Source organism: Podarcis cretensis, assembly GCF_951804945.1.
Source record: "Podarcis cretensis genome assembly, chromosome: 4".
Lineage (NCBI taxonomy): Eukaryota > Metazoa > Chordata > Lepidosauria > Squamata > Lacertidae > Podarcis > Podarcis cretensis.
Genome location: NC_137173.1, coordinates 22,939,922 through 22,961,363, shown reverse-complemented (window position 1 = coordinate 22,961,363; position 21,442 = coordinate 22,939,922). Strand labels below are relative to the sequence as shown.

Here is a 21,442-nt window from a genome sequence, read left to right as displayed (position 1 = left end):
CCAGTCGGCTCCAGGGACCACACATTCGCTCAATAACATGCACAGACATTTCCCCTTACTTTCTAGGAGAAAAATGTGCGTGTTATAGAGAGAAAAATACGGTATCTTGTTCCCCAAGCCTTTGCAGATTTGGCAGGATGTGCAAACAACTGTTCATGCTATGCTAGATCTCACCCCAGCTTTTGAAAGTTACTTCAAGTATACTTTCTAAATTGTCAATTTAAGTAGACCAACTTGCTGCTTTTGCTGTCATCCTTTGTAGAACCAACTAATAACTAGTAGTATCAGCTTTTGAATACAGCAACCCAGTCCTCACATGCCATTAAGAGCCCTCTGTGAATTCATATTAGAGCTATGCTGGGAGAAACCACACCAGAGAGATAGCATACTATAGCAGGGGTAGGTAACTTTCAGCCGATGGGCATAGTTAGCAGCTGCTAGGCTATATCCACCTGACAATATATATGGTAGGGGGCAGGTAAAGGAGGGGCTTGAACAAGGGCTGTGCAGGCCCTGTCTTATCCAAGCCAAAAGACACAAAAACTTCTTTCATGACTTAGAGGACTGACTGCACGTTCCTTAGGGCACGGGGAAATAGTCTGAATGCCAAGGTAAGTGTGAGCAGGGATTTGTGACAGCCATTTTTTAAAAAAATTATAAAACATAATGAAACTTCCACAGTAGCCAGCCACTATACTTAGTCTTTATTGTCTTTGATTGAAGTTTAACCCACATTTTATAGTCCCTATGGTATAAAAAAACCACTTGCACTGGATATATAGTAAAAAAAAAAATTAGTTGTGTTTTTTTAAAAACAATGATAGACTGAGCTTGGGCAGGGGGGTCTGCGCTGCAATTCCATAAATAGTTGTAACAGCCATTTGACAGTTGAGCCTTAAGGCTTGCCATTAGAGTCTACAGTTTCTGGATTAGTATCGCAGATGCGCCTCCACCTCCATTACAGATTCCAGCAAGGCCATACTCTCCTTGCTTCAATGCATGAGCCATGTGAACAACAATTCTTGCTCCAGACATCCTAAAACAGAAAAAGCACCCTAGTTAAGTTTTGAGTTGTATAGATTGGCAAAAAGGTTAGCACTTAACCTCATAAATCAGCTTTTCAGCCCGTGCCTTAGAATCAGCATAGTGCTAAATAATATCTAGCTGAAGCATAAGAGAGTAGTACTAGAGGTAAGTAGTTTGTGACAGACCTGTCTCATGCATGTGCTAATCTATGACAACCACGCACCACTGAGCATCCTGGAGGATGTGTTAGGATGAAACTATGCCAAGAGGGAAGAGAGGCAAGAGATGTGGGAAAAGAGGACGTGGGAATGGAATCAATAGGGAAGAAGTATCCAAAATAAACTTTTCTATGGGTCTGTCTAATGCAGAACTGGCCAGCTTAGCAACAACTCTTCATTGTCTTAGGTCTTTCCCAGCCACCCTGTTCCCAAACTAGATGCACTGATCTGTGGTCCCAAGACTCGGAGACAACTTTTTCAGTTATCATGGTTGAGATTTTCCAAATCTATTGTGTCTACTGCATCAATTGATTAAGACACTACCAAACAGAATAAATGTTAAGGAGGGTGTTGATGGTTTGAAGTTGGATTTTTTACAGGACTAATACTTCCTCTGCACCATTGCATAATCTTATTTCCTTGCAAACTATTAATAATTTTAGTTTAAATAAGAGTAGGCATGTTTAAAAGTACCAAGAGCAAGCACTTAAAATGCACCATGTCAAGTAAATTTACACATCAGAACTAGGAATGCGTTCTGCCTTCTTACATTTAAATACTGTTACCAAAGCTATAATAACTAACTATTTGCCTTTGCTGTGGAGAGGAGGGTCAGATACAAATTTCTTCTTCTTGTGCAAACAAATGTATTACTTCACTTACCCAATTGGATGTCCCAAAGAGACTGCTCCTCCATGAATGTTCACCTTTTGCGGATCAACATCTAGCATTTTAATGTTGGCTAGGACAACAACACTGAATGCTTCATTAATTTCCCACATTTTAATATCTTCCTTTTTTAGACCTGTCTGATTAAGTATCTGAAAAAAAGACAGAAACACATAGATAAAAGATAATATTTATCACCAACAGGGTCTGATGGTTCTTCCCCTTCTGTTTTAATTGAGATATAAAATGGGTCACTGGCACAATTGGGACTGTAGTTCAAGAGACATCCAACCATAAAGATAAACATTTCAACTGACTTGAAGCCACAAGTCATGTGAAAAAAAATTCTAACAATTATACCACTGCCTACAGCAGTCAGGATTCAAGCAAACTTTCTCTAGAAAAAAATAAGCCCAGTCCCTGTATTACGAAATCCATGTGTACCAGTTTCTGATCAAATCTAAGGTCTGAGATACTTCAGAATTCAATATTAACAAACTAAATAGTTCAGTGTTTCACAATGCTAAAATACCAGCATTAACCTAAGAGTGAAATGTAGATTTCAAGCAATAAAGCAACTGGAGTAATACCTATTTAATTGTCTACTTAAATTACTTACAGTGCTGCTGAGAAATATCAGCTAACATTTACATTTTACTCAAATATATTTTGCTTTTCAGGTCCATTTTAAAAAACCACTTTGTTATCAGTAGGTAGTGAACACCAAAACGGAAAATAAAAGTACAAAGGCCAACAGAAATAAAAACCTAATGAGAAGATTCAGAGGCAAGTTGCATTATGATTTTGGCAGAAGTTTTCTAAGAAACCTTCCATGTTTGATTGGCATTAAGTCTTATTATCCAATATTCTGAATACTTCTGAAGTATAAGTATTACTGTTTGACGTACTGTGATAAATATGAGAGAGCCTGCCTTGAGGAAGATCTTAATTTGAAGGTAGGGGAATGCTATAAAATGATTACCTTAGGAACTGCATGTGCTGGTGCAATTGGAAAGTCAATAGGATCAACAGCAGCATCTGCAAAACCTGCAAAAGAGCAAATGTGAAGCAGAAAGGGAAAATGTCATTATTGGTATACATAGCAGCATTTAGAGTACCTGCAATAGTTGCTTACAGCCTCTCTGGCAAAATTCTGGATATTATTGCTTTTAAAAGATGTAAGCATGGCAGCGTTAGAGGAACAGCTGTGACATCCCAAAGGCCCCTGAATTCTCTCGAGTTTGACAAACTGTCAAGCTATGACTGCACCATTCAGTTAAAAAGCAGTCCTTTCAACCTAACCTGCAAAGTAAAACAAAGGGCGGGTGGCACTGTGGGTTAAACCACAGAGCCTAGGACTTGCCGATCAGGAGGTCGGCGGTTCGAATCCCCGCAACGGGGTGAGCTCCCACTCGGTCCCAGCTCCTGCCCACATAGCAGTTTGAAAGCACGTCGAAGTGCAAGTAGATAAATAGGTACCGCTCCAGCGGGAAGGTAAACGGCATTTCCGTGCGCTGCTCTGGTTTGCCAGAAGCAGCTTAATCATGCTGGCCACATGACCCGGAAGCTGTACGCCGGCTCCCTTGGCCAATAAAGTGAGATGAGCGCTGCAACCCCAGAGTCGGTCACGACTGGACCTAATGGTCAGGGGTCCCTTTACCTTACCTAAAACAGTCAGTCTAACCCATTATCTGTCAGGATCAAGCTTTTCTCAACATTTCACTAGAAAGTCAAGAAGATTCTTACCTACTATTTTAGCCAATGGTTTAGCATTCAGCCTTTTGGCTGCTTCTGAAGTCATCAGTACTAATGCAGCTGCTCCATCATTCAATGTACTGGCATTGGCAGCAGTTACTGTTCCTGAAAGAGGCAGCAATGTGAATATAGTGCATTCCTCAGTAACATCCTAAATTCCAGCCTACGTCAATCCATATTCAAAACACTGGCTACACAACATACAGCAACTCAAATTCAACAAGGCTGGCATTATATCAAAACACACATCCATATAAACCATTTCACCGAAGGAAATGCAGGTATGTTTAAATAAAAAATGCAATCTGGCCAGCTTTTACTACATTAAAAACCAGGCATCACTTTTTCCGAGCTTACCATTTTCTTTCTGAAAAACGGCCTTCAGTTTTGGAACTTTACTGAAATCAACACGCTTGTACTCCTCGTCTTCTTTAATCTCTGTGTCTGGTTTCCCTAAAATAAGACTTCATTTAGTTAAACAATTTCAGACTTCTTTGTGGCTAGACAGCTGGCACTCCCTAATTTCACAAGGAACAGCAGAACATGCAAAGGCTGCAGTTAAGCATACTTCAAATCATTGTCTCATTTCTTGCTTCATCACTGCCCTAAGCCTCCTGTGAAAGGGAAGAAAGGCAGATAGGCTTCCCAGCAGGCCACAAAACGTTGTGTGTGTTTTTTTTTTTGGGGGGGGGGGACAGAAAGAAAACTCAAACCTCAGCTTGGAAGATCAAAAAACACAAAAAGCTTAATATGGGGATAGGGGTGTAAACTGAAATGGTCTCTATTTCAGCAAAAAGAAACAAAATATGTTCAGTCTTCATTTCATAGACAAGTTACGTTTGCCAGAATGCATACATTTTATACCATTTCTGTACATAGTTTATCATAAAACAGAAGGTGGGGAGGTATTATATATGAAATTATACTACCTTTCTGAGAAATAGTAACTGGGACAATTTCATTTGCAAAAACTCCCGACTCCCAACCTTCCTTGCTTTTGGTGTAAGATTTTATGGCATAGGCATCTTGATCTTCCCGTGATATAGTAAACTTCTTTGCAGTATTCTCTGCGCAATTACCCTGGGGAGGCAGACAGGAAATCACTGAAAGTCATTTTAAAAACTGGACAGGTTTGTGTAGATCAGCTGTGCCATCGCCAAAATCCCCACTTTTGAGTTTAATGGACTCAAGTATGAATGAATAAATTTAAACCAACTGAAATGAAACTGCCCATTTCATTTGTGACTCTGTTAGACATTGGGAACAAACAAAAAACCATGCAACTCACAAGCTTCTTGGTTTGTTTGCTGCCTGAAACAATCTGTGCTAGCTTTTCCAATGAAACAGCATGAAGCAAGGCCGTTTGTGGTTTCTGAGTGTTAAGCAAAGGTCATGGGATAACTAGGGATGGGGGAGAAATTTGATTCTATTCACATTTAAAGGTGAACCTACCATTGCGCTAAATGGAACTTACTTCCAAGTAGGGCTGCAGCCTAAGTGACATAACTGTTCAGGACTGCAGCCTTAGGAAACTGATCAAATCATTTTGCATGTACATGTGGGGATTCCTGTATCATCCTGTTTTCCCCGACTTCTCACTCTGAATGCAAATGAAACACCAGAGATGGACCAGATCATCTCTTAATTTACTAAGACTGCCAGCCTGAACACACCATAGTGCCAATCGCACTAATTTCAACAGCATTGCTGAAATCTTAGGCATAAGATTTTGGTATGTATTCACAAATTCTGAATCCCATTAGATTCAGTAGCGTCATCTCCAGACTATTGGTAGTTTACAAAAGGGTATTCAACTGCTTACCGGGAAGTTTAGGTTTGAACAACTGAAGTGGATTAAATCTGCTTAAATCTTTTTTTAAAAAAAGAAATAGACCTGAATGAATTTATCATTTCGGTCACAGACTAGTTCCAGTCCACATACAATATCAAGGAAGTCATAAAACAGATAGGGATACATTTGAATTTGCAATTAGGTATAACAGGGACAATACAGTTACAGCAACAGTTTAAATATATATAAATTAAAACTTAGTCACTAAAATATAACCTAAAATTATCATTTAAGGCTTTAATCATTATGATAGCACAGTTTGTCCCCTACGTTTTATGGCAATCGCACAGAATTTGGCTACCCTTAATGTGATCTCAGGATTCCTGTCCTCTACCAGGGATTTTAGATATTGAAGTTCGGATTCATTTGGAGATTTTTGCATAGCAGGGGTACTATATACTGAGCGTATTTCCCCGTAGAAATGGCCGTGTAACAAGGCATGAGATGGACTCAAGTAAGTTTGAAACAGGAATGTAGTCCTGATTTCCCAACAGTTAGCTGCTCATGGCTCAGGGTTCCCATACCTTATAAGCAGACTTTTATATGTAATTTTTACCACAAACAGTCACAGAATGTTTAAAGCTGTTAACACTAGTTGTTATCAAATACTAATTTGGGGATGGGGTGAGTGAACTTGGAAAAAAAACCTCTAGATTCCTCTCTGGGTCAAAGTTCTCGACCTTTCAGATAACCTTCACAAGATTGTAAACTCTGTCCAGAATCCTATGGTCTGTATGGACTAGATAAGCTTGTACAGTCAGCGTTTTATCCAGAATCTCCTAGCAACAGTTTCTAGCTGATCAAAAGCAGTTCACCTATTTGAGCATTTTTAAGTTTTGCCCAAGGTGGTTGAGTAAAAATAAATTGGACATTTCTGAGCCATTTCTGAGGGAAAAAATGGCTTGTTAACACTGTCAGCATGGGCTGCCATAAGTCTGGATTTTCCAGGACATTTCGCCAGAAAATTCTATGAACAAAACCCTAATATTGTGCAATTGCACACACAATGTTTTCAGTTCCTTTCCTTTCTCAGTTGCAGATATCTTATAGATTGGGTGGAGACTTTTATTTTTTATTTTTATTTTGCATATCCATAAGTTCACTATCCAGGGACAGATGGTGTTTAAACAAATAAAAGATCTGGATTGGCCATTGCATTGGTGGCGGGGGTAGCTCCTAAACTCAACAATTGTAGGCTTTTGATCAGGAAATAATAATAATAATAATAATAATAATAATAAATTTTATTTATATCCCGCCCTCCCCAGCCGAAGCCGGGCTCAGGGCGGCTAACAACATTAAAACAGTGTGACATTATAAAACATTATAAAAATGAATTAAAATCAAAATTGATGGCAACCATAAACTAAAGCTTTGTAAAGATTGCCAGAGGAGGGGGTCAGGCTGCGCCCTGACCAAATGCCAGGTGGAATAGCTCTGTCTTGCAGGCCCTGCGGAAAGATGTCAAGTCCTGCAGGGCCCTTGTCTCTTGTGACAGAGCGTTCCACCAGGTTGGAGCCGCAGCCGAAAAAGCCCTGGCTCTAGTTGAGGCCAGCCTAACCTCTCTGAGGCCTGGGACCCTCAAGGTGTTTTTATTTGAAGATCGTAAGTTCCTCTGTGGGGCATACCAGGAGAGGCGGTCCCGTAGGTACGAGGGCCCTAGGCCGTATAGGGCTTTGAAGGTTAAAACCAGCACCTTAAACCTGATCCTGTACTCCACCGGGAGCCAGTGCAGCTGGTATAGCACCGGATGAATGTGATCTCTAAGCGAGGACCCCGTAAGGAGTCTCGCTGCGGCATTCTGCACCCGCTGGAGTTTCTGGGTCAGTCTCAAGGGCAGCCCCACGTAGAGCGAGTTACAATAATCCAGTCTGGAGGTGACCGTCGCGTGGATCACAGTGGCTAGGTCAGGGCGAGAGAGGTAAGGAGCCAACTGCTTAGCTTGGCGGAGATGAAAAAATGCCGCCTTTGTTGTAGCTGCAATCTGCGCCTCCATGGAGAGGGAGGTATCGAAGATTACACCCAAACTCTTAACGGACGGTGCTGGCACTAATTGCACCCCCGCAAGAGATGGGAGTTGCCCCCTCAGTCCCATGTCGTCCCGCCCCAGCCAGAGGACCTCTGTCTTCGAAGGATTTAACTTCAGCTGGCTCCCACGTAACCATCCAGCCACAGCCTCCAAGCATCTGATCAGTGTGTCTGGGGCCGAGTCCGGGTGGCCGTCCATCAACAAATAGAGTTGGGTGTCATCAGCATACTGATGGCAGCCCAGCCCAAAACTCCGGACAAGCTGGGCGAGGGGGCGCATAAAGATGTTAAAAAGCATCGGGGAGAGTATTGCACCCTGAGGCACACCACACACCAAGGAGTGGCGGGATGACAATTCCCCCCAAGCGCCACCCTCTGTCCCCGACCAGAGAGAAACGAGCGCAGCCATTGAAGGACTGTGCCCTGGATCCCCACGTCGGCAAGGCGGTGGTCCAGGAGTTCGTGATCGACCATGTCGAAGGCTGCTGACAGGTCTAGAAGAATCAGCAGCCCCGACCCGCCTCGATCCAGCTGCCTGCGGAGATCATCTGTTAGGGCGACCAGAGCCGTCTCGGTCCCATGACCAGCGCGGAAGCCGGACTGGAATGGATCCAGAGCTGATGTTTCATCCAGAAACCTACCAAGCTGTTCAGCAACCGCTCTCTCAATCACCTTACCCAGGAATGGAAGATTCGAAACCGGGCGGTAATTGGATAGATCTAAGGGATCTAATGATGTTTTCTTTAAGAGCGGGCGCACCACTGCCTCCTTCAGTTCCCCTGGGAATGTCCCGGTGCCAAGGGACAGATTGATGATATCCCCCAGGGGGGCCCGCACCTCTTCTGGACACGCTCTAATCAGCCAGGACGGGCACGGGTCGAGAGGACAGGTGGTGGGCTTTCCAGCTCGGAGGAATCTGTCTACATCAGCTGGGGATATCCAGTCAAAGTGGTCCAATACTGAACCCGAGGACAGACGAGGGGCCTCCAGTTCCTTTATTGTATCCAAATTGGCAGGGAGGTCATGGCGGAGCAACAAGACCTTCTCCGCAAAAAAGCTCGCAAATGCCTCACAGCTGTGTGTCAAATTGTTATTTAAATTTGGCTGTCCTTCGAGGGACGTTAAAGACCGAATTATACTAAATAATTGTGCCGGGCGAGAGCTAGCGGATGCAATGGAGGCCGAGAAGTAGGACTTTTTAGCGGCCTTCACTGCCATCTCATAGGTTTTCATAAAAACCCTATAAGATCTTCTTGAGGCTCCGTCACGGGCACCCCGCCATACTCGCTCTAGCCGTCTGAGGTCCCGCTTCATTTTCCGGAGCTCCTCGGTAAACCAGGGAGCCCGGTTTCTGCGGGGTCGCAGAGGGCGCTTAGGTGCGATCTCATTGATGGCTGCCAGGAGCTGGGTATTCCAGGCCTCAACAAGCTCAGTCAATGAGTCGCCAGGGGGAGAAAGGTCCCGCAAGGCTTGACGGAATCTATCAGGGTCCATCAGCCTCTGCGGGCGAGCCCAAATTGGCTCGCCACCCAAGCAGGGTGGGGGTGGAACGTCAATCCTGGCTTTCAGAGCATAGTGATCAGACCATGGCACCTTCATCGAAGGAAACATGATCACATCTATACCGACGCCAAAGATCAGATCCAGCGTGTGGCCTGCTTGATGTGTGGGGCCCGAAACAAACTGGGAGAGCCCTAGTGTCGCCATGGAAGACACCAGGTCCAGAGCCTGTGAGGAGGGAGTGGCATCAGCATGGATGTTGAAGTCCCCCAATACCAATAGGTTAGGGAACTCCAAGGCCCAGCCGGCCACCGCCTCCAGCAGGCCTGACAGGGTGGCTGCTGGTGCGCTAGGTGGCCGGTACACCAGCCAGACAGCCAAGCTCACCTCGGAGCCCCACACTAGGCCAACACATTCAATGCCGGGGATCGATGGCGATGGTAGAGCCCTGAAAGAACAATCTTCCCGGATTAATAACGCCACCCCTCCCCCCCGGCCCACAGTCCGCGACTGGTGAAGGACGGAGAAACCCGGGGGCGCCATCTCTCGTAGGGTAACAGTATCCCCTTCGCGCACCCAGGTCTCAGTCACACATGCCAGGTCAACCCCCTGCGAGGTGAAGAAATCTCGCAGGGTGGCGGTTTTGTTGCCTATAGACCTGGCATTGCACAACACCAGTGACGGAGGTGAGTAATCCTTGCTCACCCTACCCTCGTCTCTCAGGATGGGGCGCAGATTGGAAGGGGTACGAGCATATCCGTATCTCGATCCCCTTCGCCTATGACATCTGCCCCCACCGCCATACCTCCCTCGCCCCTCCACAGTAGGAATCCCAAGCCTCATACTTGCCTCCATTTACAGAATATAAAAGCAAACAAACAAAAACAATTACATGAAAACAAAATCAATCCCCACCCCACTCCCCAACCACCCCACCCCAACCCACAATAAATCAAAACAAAATAAAAGTACATGGATAAAAACCACCGCTTATGGTGGTACAACAAAGCAAAAAAATAAAAACAGTTTAAAACATATAAAAACACTTCCAACAACCGCTGCAGCAGCACCAGTGTCCCCGAGGCTGCATCGGTGGTGAGCGTGGGCCCCGCCCCCTGGCCTGATGGAGAGTGGGCCTGCAGGGGGAAGAGCCCTCCCCACAAACGCACGGCAGAGTGGCAGCAGCGATGTTCCGAGGCCTCCGTGGAGCCTTATATGCTGAGGTGGAGTCTGGGGCCCGCCCCCAGGCCCAAGGTGGAGAATGGGCTCGCAGGGGGAAGAGCCCTCCCCACAAACGCACGGCAAAGCGGCAGCAGCGATGTTCCGAGGCCTCCGTGGAGCCTTATATGCTGAGGTGGAGTCTGGGGCCCGCCCCCAGGCCCAAGGTGGAGAATGGGCTTGCAGGGGGAGCGGTCCTCCCCAAGACTCACCGGCAAAGCGGCAGCAGCAGTGTCCCGGGCCTCCTTGGAGTCCTTCACGCTGAGGTGGAGTATGGGCCCGTCCCCAAGCCCAAGATGGAGAATGGGCTAGCAGGGGGAAGAGCCCTCCCCACAAACGCACGGCAAAGCGGCAGCAGCGATGTTCCGAGGCCTCCGTGGAGCCTTATATGCTGAGGTGGAGTCTGGGGCCCGCCCCCAGGCCCAAGGTGGAGAATGGGCTTGCAGGGGGAGCGGTCCTCCCCAAGACTCACCGGCAAAGCGGCAGCAGCAGTGTCCCGGGCCTCCTGAAAGTATCTGAACATCCTATTTGCCAAGAGAACTTTTTAAAAAAGCAACAGAACAACAAAAATAGGCTGCCACAAAACTTGCAAGACATTAAAAGCTGTATTTACCATGTGAATTTTGTTGTAAACATCTGTCAAGCCATCTTTTACAATCAAGTCTTCAAGCTTTACTCCCCCATAAGGCGTTGCTCCTCTGACCATTGTGTAGGGTACATTAGACATGCTCTCCATTCCACCAGCTACCATCACGTCCTGTTTCAACAAATTATATACAGCTTTTTCCAAATTACAAGGAGGATGAAAACAAAATACTGAAGAGTGCAATACTACTGTCCCTGGGAAGGCCTAGGATACAGCAGATTTCCCCCTCTCTCAACAGAATTTCCATTCTCCCAGAACGCCCCCCCTCAAAAAAAGGGGGAAATATGCCAGGCCCGGAGTTGGCATACTGATTTTCCTGCCCACTATGACCTCTGCAAGAAAAATAAAAACCCTGAAAAAGGTTCCTTCATCTTTCACTTTCTCTCCCACACCTTTGAATTGCTTGGCTCAGATCTAAATGATGTTTTGAGTCTCCCATAAGGTAAAAAATTGCAATGCAATTCGTCATACAATCAAAAGGGTGCATACACAATAACAAACACTGGAATGGGAAACCTGCAGCCCTTCAAATATTGTTGGACTACAACTCCCATCAATTCTGCTGCCTGGGCTAATGGGAATTTTAGTCTGACATAATCTGGAGGGCCATGGAGTCTCCTTTCCTTTGAGGTTTTTTTTAATATATTGAAAAACAAGCAGTGTATACATTTTATTAAATAAATAAATAAAATAATTTATAAAAATCCTCAGATAGTCACACAGCGTTATTAATTTTCCACCCACTGGTTATGCTAATCTTCATGTTGCATATCCTTTTGATGTCCCCCCAAAAATTGTGTAGATTTAATATAAAATGTTAATAGTTTGTATTGGGAAAGAATGGAAGAGTGTGCCTTCGGGGCTGAAGTCAAACTGTTGGAAAGTTACAGGAAATAACAGATACTGAAGCCATACCAGCACAATAATCAAAGCAGTGTGGTTTGGTACAGTTGGCAAGAAATCTCTCTTGACACACTTCCTTTTTAAAGGAAGAAGATCTTGCAGTAACAGAAGCTCTCAGAGGCATACAAAAGGATTCCAGCAAATTTGCTCTTATAAACAGTTGCTTTTAGCCTATTTAAGAGATTATACATTTCCACGTATTTACAAGTCTTCTGAATATACTGACTCTCCTACCTGGCTCCCACATGCCAGACTCTGTGCTGCCAGCATAATAGATTTCATTCCAGAGGCACAAACTTTGTTGACAGTCGTGCAAGGAGTAGAAACTGGTAAACCTGAGCCAAGTTAAAATAAAAATAAACTTCAAAGAATTGTCAGCCAGCTGCATATATGGAATATATCAAGTTGCTTTAATCAATTAAAAAGGAACTCATGCCAAAGAATCCCACTGACTTCCTGATACCATGTGTTTTTCAGACCAGTAGTGTCCTCTCATACTAGTCTCAGTTCTATAAAGATGAAAGACCATTCCTGACATCTCCGGTAGTTCCTTCCATTCATAACATTTTATCTTTGGGATTCAACCCTTTGACTTCACCACATCAGAAAACTAGCAGCGTGTTATTAGGCAACATATTACCTCCCCACCACCATATATGCTAAGGACACTAGGCTGAAGTGAAAGTACAGAAGGAGAAAAAGAAGAAAAGGTAACTCAAAAAGTCTTCCAGTTCTGATTATGGCAGTTTGAAGAAAACAGAAGGCCGATTCAGATTAAAATTCAAACTCAGATTAATTTGTTGAGTATTATGTGAATCGTACTTGTCAGGGACTCAGCGGGAGCGCAGGGAGGAGAGGAGATGGAGAGCGAGGGGGAGCAATCCGAGGGCAGCGTAGGAGAGGATGACAGCAGCCCAATAGATTCTGTGAGCCTCTCCAGCGAATCGGAAGATTCACAGAAGGGGGCACTGATGGGCAGGGCAAGGGGGGACCCAAGGGGGACACCCCAGAAACAAGGGGCCAACGGGGACTCCCAGAGCAGCAGTTGGAAATCAGGACCAGCTTCCCCACCAGAGCGTAGTGGGGGGGAGGAGTCCCAGGTATCAGAGCCCACATATTCACCACCAGCGAGAGAAGAGGAGTCAGGGGTGGCCACGCCTCCATCGGAGAGCGAGGGAACGGTCAAGAGGAAAGTTGCAGGCTGGGCGCGCGCCAAGTTCAAATGTACAGGCGAGCGGCACAGAAGGTAGCCCGGATAGGGAACCAGGTCCTAAAGCCCGCCGGAAGGAGGGGAAAGAATCATCAGGGTCAGCGTCAGAGGAGTCCAGGAAGGATGAAACCCTAGCGGGCAGGAGGGCCCAGAGGAGAAAGGAACTTAGGAAGAGGTGGAGCAAAGCGAGAGTGTTAAACTGGTGTGGAAGGGGCGGAGACTCAGACGGGACTTCGCCGGTCTAAGGTCGAGACGTAGAGCTGCGCACTGCGGCTTTAAAATGGAAACTGAACCTCAATAAAGACTTTTGTACATAACTACAGCCTAGCGTTGGTCCTCTGTGAGCTGGGACCTGGAGGCAGCTCTGACAGTACTTCTCAGTTATTTACCTGTTTTATAATTTAGCGGTGAATCTTACTCATTGAGGGTTGTATCCAATGTCATCTCTGTGCTAGTGAAAAAGGCTTCACCTTCTCCCCCACTGTAGCTCCCTGCACACCCTCAGAATCTACTCTAGAGGTTTGGGAGACCCACTGGACCTGATTCAGGGGGCTCTGAAGGAGCTGCAGGTGTGGGGAGAAGAAGTCCCACTGCATGAAAGGAAATCTACTCATGCCTTGTTGGATTTACGACTTGTGCCCTAAGAAGTCATGAGCCATAAAACAGTTTTGGTACCTGCACCAAGGGTTGCTTGTCTTGCAGGAGCTTGTCCTTGTCCAGCCTGAATAACATTGCCCATGTAGACTTCTTTCACTTCTTGTGCAGGGATACCTAATGGCAAAAATCAGAGAAGGCATTTTCCAAGCATAAAGTGATAATATGCTCATAGAATGAGAGAGAAAAGAAACATCTGGGTAAGAATAATGAAATAGATGCTGAAGCTGCCACTTAGCTTTTGTTTATGGACAAAACTGAGGAGCAAAGTTAAGTCCTTAAAAAGCTCATCTAGATTGCAGCTCTCCCTGCTTTTAGCTCAGAACCTCTACGCAAAACCACTTGTGAAGTGGTGCAGAGCAGGTACTTTTTTGCAAGCTTAGCACAATGTTTGCTGTACAAATTTGATCACCATTGCTTTAGTCCCTGGGTTACTCACTTGAATGCAAATGGCCAAAACTGAAAATGGGACAGGTTTGCAATAAATCATCCTTGAACCATGTCAGAACTGAGAATAAACCAGGGGAGAGGGTAGCAGCGTAATGACAATGGAGGACTAAGAATTGCTCAAAAGCAGACCGAGTGTGACATGCTTTAAAAAGGATGACATACTTTAACAGATACACCTTGGGCACATGCATAATTGATTTCTTTAAAGAACAGAATGAATACTTAGTGGCTAACTTGTCCCAGCATAATAGCAAAGAGGCTATTTAACCTGGGTCAGAAGAGATGGTGAATATTTTTCAAACAATCCATCCCCATCCCACCCTGTTCCACAAAACTTTCTGAGCAGAGTCTGGACTTACCTGCTCTTTCAATTGCGCCTTTAATTGCAATGGAACCAAGTTTAGTGGCTGGCTGTGATGAAAGGGATCCTTGGAAAGAGCCAATGGGTGTCCGGACAGCACTTACAATTACTACTTCCTAACAAACAAAACCATTGCAACGATTATGACAGTTACCCACAGAAAGGTATATTCTCAAGTCTTACGTTCTGTTTTAATTAGTAAGGTGAGACTTAGCAGTTATCAAAGTGTATGCTCCAGAAACATCTGGTTATTCCTGTATGATGGGTTGTGTAGTGGTTAGAGTATCAGACTAGGACCTGGGAGACCAGGGTTCTAGTCCCCTTAACCATGAAACTTGATGGGTGAACTTGGGCCACAGTCTCTCAGCCTAACCTACTCCACAGGGTTATTGCAAGGATGAAACTGACGGAGAACCACCTTGAACTCCTTGGAGGAAAGCTAGGATATAAATGTAAAAATAAATAAATAAATAAATAAATAAATAAATAAATAAGTTAATTGGTATGTCTCTTTACTCAAAGATAATATGTTGCTATATCTTAGCAAGAAGGCTGTACAACTGCTGATAATTAAAGGAAATAAGACATACAGATGGGAGAACTTCCTACTTATTCTTTTTTTGCCAGGGAGTGAGTAGGTGGATCAGACAGCATGATAATAGAAATAATATTATCTAGCGCTGGAAAACATTGAGAGAGGGGGAAACTACATTGCAGGTTCTGTAACAACCCATGTAGGCCAAATTATAGGCAGTCTACTTAGACAATTTCAAAAGAGAACACAAGTTATTTGCAGCAGTGAGACAACAAAATTCTATGGCATCCTAGAATCTATTTATTATGGCACACACTTTGACAACAACAACTTTTTGGATAGGAACCCACTTTATCAGATGCATGCAGCAAGGTAACCTTTTCAAGTATGCACATAGATAGACATGTATCATTCTTAGGGCCAGACTAGGTAGGATGCTGAATGCACTGCTTTTTAATTCCTAATCAAAGTGTGGAATGGTAGAGTGTTTTGTCAGGCTGTGGTGTGCAGCAAATCCAATTTAACCCTTAGCCTCTAGGCCAGAGCTTTCCAAACTATATGTAGAGACATGTTAGTGTGTTGGCTGCAGTGTGTAGGTGTGTCGCGCGAATGCTGGGAAGGGGTTAGTTTAACCTCTGGTTTGCTAGTAAAACTGAATTACTGTGTTGTGAAATGATACATGTCTAAAAAGTGTGTCACCAACATGAAGTTTGGAAAACTCTGCCCTAGGCTGTGGTCCCAGTGAAAATTCTCCTCCCTTGGCCACTATCAGCCCCATCAGGAGAGCTTACATTGGTACCAATAGTTCTTCCTAAAACGAAAATGCATCTATGTGGGCAAGGCATCTTTTGTCAGGACCACAGCAGATGAGGAACGAGTTAGAAAACCCTGCACACCATAGTCCTGGCAAAAATCCCCCCACCCCTAATATATTTCATTTGCAATTTAAAACCAAAGGAACATCAGGAAGTGATGTGTTTGGCATCACACCTACTCTGGCCCTTAATCCATTTAATATATCTCAACTCGCTGTTTGAAAGAACATGGTCTTGTAGAGCTGGGCAAAGTATGGTATTGCCATCGCAAATACCTGAAGTCCTGTTACAATTGATACTTACATTTAAGCCATGTTGTGATGAGTAGCCTCTGCTTGCATAAGTTAACATCTGAAAAAAGCGTTTATTTTTCAGTAAGTGCAAAAACATCTGGTTTACTGATTCAAAAATATTGTGTTTTTCCATTTAACATATTTTAAACAAGCTACTTAAATACACTTGTTTGCTTTTCTTAATACTTTGAAGCTTTAGAATTATTCTTATTTGCAGCAGCAGCAGCAGCATTTGCTACTATTTGAAATACTTCCAGAAGTGAATAGGCAGAAAAGGGCAACAACTATCATAACTTTGTGAAGAATTTTCAAGCAATATACCTTTACAAAAATCCTGATGCTTATAATAACTGTCAGTTACACAAGATTGCAATATTGTACAATCCCATTGCAAAACAAGTCAGTGATGCTGAGCTATGTTATTTGGTAATTTACCCTTTTGATCCTATAACCTTTAGCCCATTTAGGTTAACAAACTCTGACAGACACACAGCAGTTTTTAATCTCTGTTTTAGCCTCTCTATTTAGATAACTTTTGCCACAGTAAGCAGTCGCACATAAAGATGAGGATCCAGGTTTATTGTTTTTAGCAGCTTCCATGTGCGCTCCAGAGGAGTGCTCTTTTAAAAGGGGCCATTGCTCCTTGATACAAACATAACTTATGAATGATATTAGATGCATAAACACCATGAGACAACCACCATAGCAGCAGATTTTGAGCATCATTGAGGACAGCAGAATGGAGGGAAGATTTTATCAAAAAAGGCAAACTCCACCCGGAGGTTCTCCTGTAGATGACCCTTTACACAGGAGATCTTCTGATGGACCATACCTCCTCATGTTCATTTGCAGAAAGAGGAAAGCAGATCTGCTGATTGGCTTTTTTGTTTCAAGCTACAAAGTATATTGGGCTGTCTCTGCTCCAGAGAGCTCCTTTACCTTTAAGAGGGGAACCACAGAGCAAGAATTAGGCCCTGCCTACAGATACAGTAGCATGTAAATTGCAGGTCTAGCTTCAGATTATTGGGGGTGCTGGGCAGGCTGTCTTCCGTGGGCCTCCCATCTCCAGCACCTGTGGCCACTTGAGTCCCCAGACAATGATACTGCTGCAGTCATTAGCTTCTGCCTCCCACAAGCGAACTTGCAGAGTCTGCTTGTGCAAGGACTGGAGTTGTTGTTGCTGTTTAGTCATTTAGTCGTGTCCGACTCTTCGTGACCCCATGGAGCACACCAGGCACTCCTGTCTTCCACCGCCTCCCGAGGTTGGTCAAACTCATGCTGGTAGTTTCGAGAACACTGCCCAACCATCTCATCTTCCGTTGTCCCTTTTCCTTGTGCCCTCCATCTTTCCCAACATCAGAGTCCTTTCCAGGGAGTCTTCTCTTCTCATGAGGTGGCCAAAGTATTGGAGCCTCAGCTTCACGATCTGTCCTTCCAGTGAGCACTCAGGGCTGATTTCCTTAAGAATGGATAGGTTTGATTTTCTTGCAGTCCATGGGACTCTCAAGTGGGCCCTGGCAAATGTCCATGACCCTAGGTGCCAATGCCACCACAGAATAAAACCCTATTTTTTATTGAAAATGCAACAGTTAACAACATTAAAGGTTTAAAGCAGGCAGTCACGGGGGAAGTGAACGGGAAGTGATGTGACCTTGCAGCAGCTTGATTCCACTACACTCTGTGTGTGTGTGTGTGTGTGTGTGTGTGTGTGTGTGTGTTAGAATTGAAAGGTAGCAAGAGTTTGGGAGTTTACCACTTCGGTATAGGAGAAGACAATCACCTTTGGAACATTATGCACAGAGAGACATCCTTAAAAAAACATTTTTTTTTTAAAAGGGGCAGCAAAACTCGGGGGCCACAACAATAAGATCAGCGTTTCTCAGGCAGGATTTATTAAGAGAGAGAAAATACAGAAGAGCGCTCGAACACGGGTCTCCTCGGCTCGCTCCACGCAAGCAAGACTCTGCCACCTCAGGTGGGCTCGTCCTGGCGCATGCGCGCAGGCCCGGCCTAAGAGGCACGCGGCGCTGACGCAGGGAAGGACGAAGAGAGGCGGGGCTCGCCGCTTAGCCCGCTGTGCCTCAGGGGGGGCTCAGCCGTCCCTGAGGGGAAGCGCGGAGGACAAAGGAAGGCGGCCGGGTCGTCCGTTAGGGGAAAGCGGGACCTCCATAACCAAACCCGCCCGCCCCCCGGGCCTGGCCTAGTATTTTTCCTCCTCACCCGAAGCGTCCTCGGCACCTGCCGCCCGCCCAACATCTTCGCTCTTGCGCCGGCCTCCGCAGCACCAGCAGTCGCCCTCAGAACCCCTTCAGCTGCCTCAGCAACGGACCTCCGAGGCAGCAAGAGAGCCGCCGCCGTCACCTTCAGAAGGGCACGCCCACCCCTTGACCTAGCCAATAGGAGTCCAAGGGCGGACCCGCCGTTTAATCCCCTGCCCTCGATTCCTGTACCTCCGGTCTGAGGAGGGGGAGGGCGCGTCAAAGTTGGGATAAAATCCTATTGGAGCCTGAAGGAGTGGGCGTGGCTATTAGAGAGCAGTGCTATTGGCGAGGGAGGGGGCGTGGGAATTAATAAGCGGCGTTCATTGGACAAGGGGTAGAGGTTGGGGAAAGGGCAAGGAAGAGACACACTATCCTTGGTTGAGAGGGAGGGGCTTGGCAGTTCCCAGCATCGAAGTGAACCGCTTGAAGGACATTCCTTCCCTCAGAGAATTCTGGGCATTGTAATTTGTTAAGGGCGCTGGGCATTGTAGGTCTGGGAAGAGTAAACTGCAGTGCCCAGAATTCTTTGAGGGAAGGAATGTGCTTCAAATGTGCTTTGAACACAGTAGGCAGGGATGTAGACAGTTTAGGTTGGGATGGAATCGTAGAATTGGAAGGGACCACAAGGGTCATCTAGTCCAACCCCCTGCAAGACAGGAATCTTTTAGCCAGCGTGGGACTCAAACTCACAACCCTGAAATTAGGTGTCTCGTGCTTCGCAGACTGAGCTACCTTGTTTGAAGAGGAAGCATTCACTATTGCTCCCCACTGCCATAAATGTGCAATGGCAAAACAAGTTCTCAGCACAACATGCACACAAAAGAGGCACCAAACGAGAAAAACAATTTACACAAAAGTGCACAAATCAAACATGAACTGGCAATAAAGTTGCTTTGCTTACCACTCTCCCCCCCAACTAGTCTGGTGAAGAGTTCTGGGCAACATGCAAGCTTGCACACTATTTTGTGAACTTTTTTTGGCATAAGAAAGGTAGTAGTTTGGATTTGATATCCCACCTTTCACCCCCTTTAAGGAGTCTCAAAGCGGCTAACATTCTCCTTTCCCTTCCTCCCCCACAACAAACACTCTGTGAGGTGAGTGAGGTTGAGAGACTTCAAAGAAGTGTGACTGGCCCAAGGTCACCCAGCAGCTGCATGTGGAGGAGCGGAGACGCGAACCCGGTTCCCCAGATTACGAGACTACCGCTCTTAACCACTACACCACACTGGCTCTGGTATTGCTCTAACACTGGTATTGCTCTAATCTGGATTTTTACAATGTGTCAGTAAAGTGACTTTCAGCCTTATCAGTATACAAGCATACTCTGATGCCCCAGTTTTAGGCATACTTATTTGGGACTTAAATCTCATTAAGTCAAAAACACACATCTCACACTGCCTTGGATACCATCGAATTCCTGTTTTGTTTTGGGGAAAAAAGATGTTCAGGAGTGTCAGGACCAGCCTTCTGGACCCAGCCTAAAGGCTTTGTTTTAAAAAACACTGAAATGATCCAATGTTTTATCGACATTTGCTGCAATACAGAAAACAGAAGATTACACTGTGGACTCCAATGAGTCGTAGTACAGGCTGTAAAAGAAGATTAGGCAATAAAACCGAAGTTTTTGTAAACTCTTTTTATATGACAGGTGTGGAGCTATGTAAATGTTATTTTAGCAAACTTCCAAGAATATAATAATGGAACAGGATGAAAAACGGCTAACGACCACTTCATGCATAGTAAATCCCTTTATAAAAGCACTTGTGTGTCATATATGCATCATCATGTAAAAAAATGGCTGTGATCCAAAGAGCTACTTGTTAAAATTAATTGCTTAAAGGACAAGCCATACATCAGTCTTCCATGTCTTGGTAGACTACTGCCTCCAAGTGCCTCAACCACAGCTGGAATTTCTTTCATCTCTTAACATGAAAGGGAATTTTTTTCTCAACTTTTAAGTGTTCAGTGTACTAGTGCTGTACTGCTCAAATTTCTGAAAAAATAAAATGTCATTGTCACCAGATCAATTACAAATCCAAACTGTCCATGGGACTGAAGGCAATATAACCAAGTACTAAAGCGACGTTAATTGAGTAAGCAGCACTAAATAGAGGTGGGAAAGTATTGATTTTTAATAGCAACTTGCAATCCAAATCTTCTAGTTTAAAATTTCAATTACTTTGCCCTACTATAAGGTTTACATAGAGAGCTTGTACTAAAAAGGTAGTAAACTTCTGTTACATAGAAAGAACTGATAATTAGGTGCTGTGGATTTGGATCAGATTATATTGCTGCACTGCTGTCTGGCAAGGCAGTTGTACGTGCCATGCATATAGCCAATACAAATGCATATCCCTGTAACAGTGCTCAGACAGGTCCCCTGGAACCTATGTGGTGTTAAATGCTGATAAAAACACTAATTCATACCTTGGACTAGCTTGGGTTTGGATTTCAAAACAACTGATGGTAGTCTAGGAACCCTAATGGACTGTGTTTCATTCCCATTTTCAAAAGGTTCTGAAGATAACACCAAAAATATTTTGTGGTTTTTTATAATATTTTATATTACATTTTTATTTTGCAAGAAAATAAATTATACAACTTAAAAAATAAAATCCAAAAATTAAGCAGTACATCAAAATAGTTCAGCCGGACTGCCATACAAGAAGAAACTGTCAAAATTGTACAGCATTATTTCAGTATGTAGTGGCACACATTCAAAACTGTAAATAACCATATGTAGAAGGATATTACAACCTAGGAAACTCATGTTTGCGCTGCACTCCAGGCTACATATAGTCTATTAAAACAGGAAAGCTCTTGTGTATTGTTTTATTTCACAAATATGACCTTGAATTTACAAAGATAGGATCCCAGCCAGTTCCATGAAAATAGAAAATAGTTTTGCGCTTAAGATACCAAATCTTTCCATGAAGCTATCAAATATTTCTCTCAGCTGCATTTTTAAAATTTGTACCTTTTACAACGGATACTGTAATGCAAATAAATCCAAAGTATTCAACTACCCGGGCCATGTTACTTTCTTTC

At 44.5% G+C, this 21,442-nt stretch overlaps 1 protein-coding gene across 1 annotated transcript; it reads right to left on the bottom strand.

Moving 5' to 3' along the window:
- Positions 1 to 683: 683 nt before the first annotated feature.
- Positions 684 to 18,520, bottom strand: ACAT1 (acetyl-CoA acetyltransferase 1). The gene is made up of 12 exons (XM_079973966.1): positions 18,354 to 18,520; positions 16,144 to 16,191; positions 14,489 to 14,606; positions 13,701 to 13,796; positions 12,050 to 12,150; positions 10,880 to 11,023; positions 4,598 to 4,748; positions 4,026 to 4,121; positions 3,660 to 3,773; positions 2,896 to 2,960; positions 1,908 to 2,065; positions 684 to 1,036 (listed from the first exon to the last, which is right to left on the bottom strand). The coding sequence occupies exons 1-12, from the start codon at positions 18,387 to 18,389 to the stop codon at positions 916 to 918; spliced, it is 1,248 nt and encodes a 415-aa protein (XP_079830092.1). The 5' UTR covers positions 18,390 to 18,520; the 3' UTR covers positions 684 to 915.
- Positions 18,521 to 21,442: the final 2,922 nt, after the last annotated feature.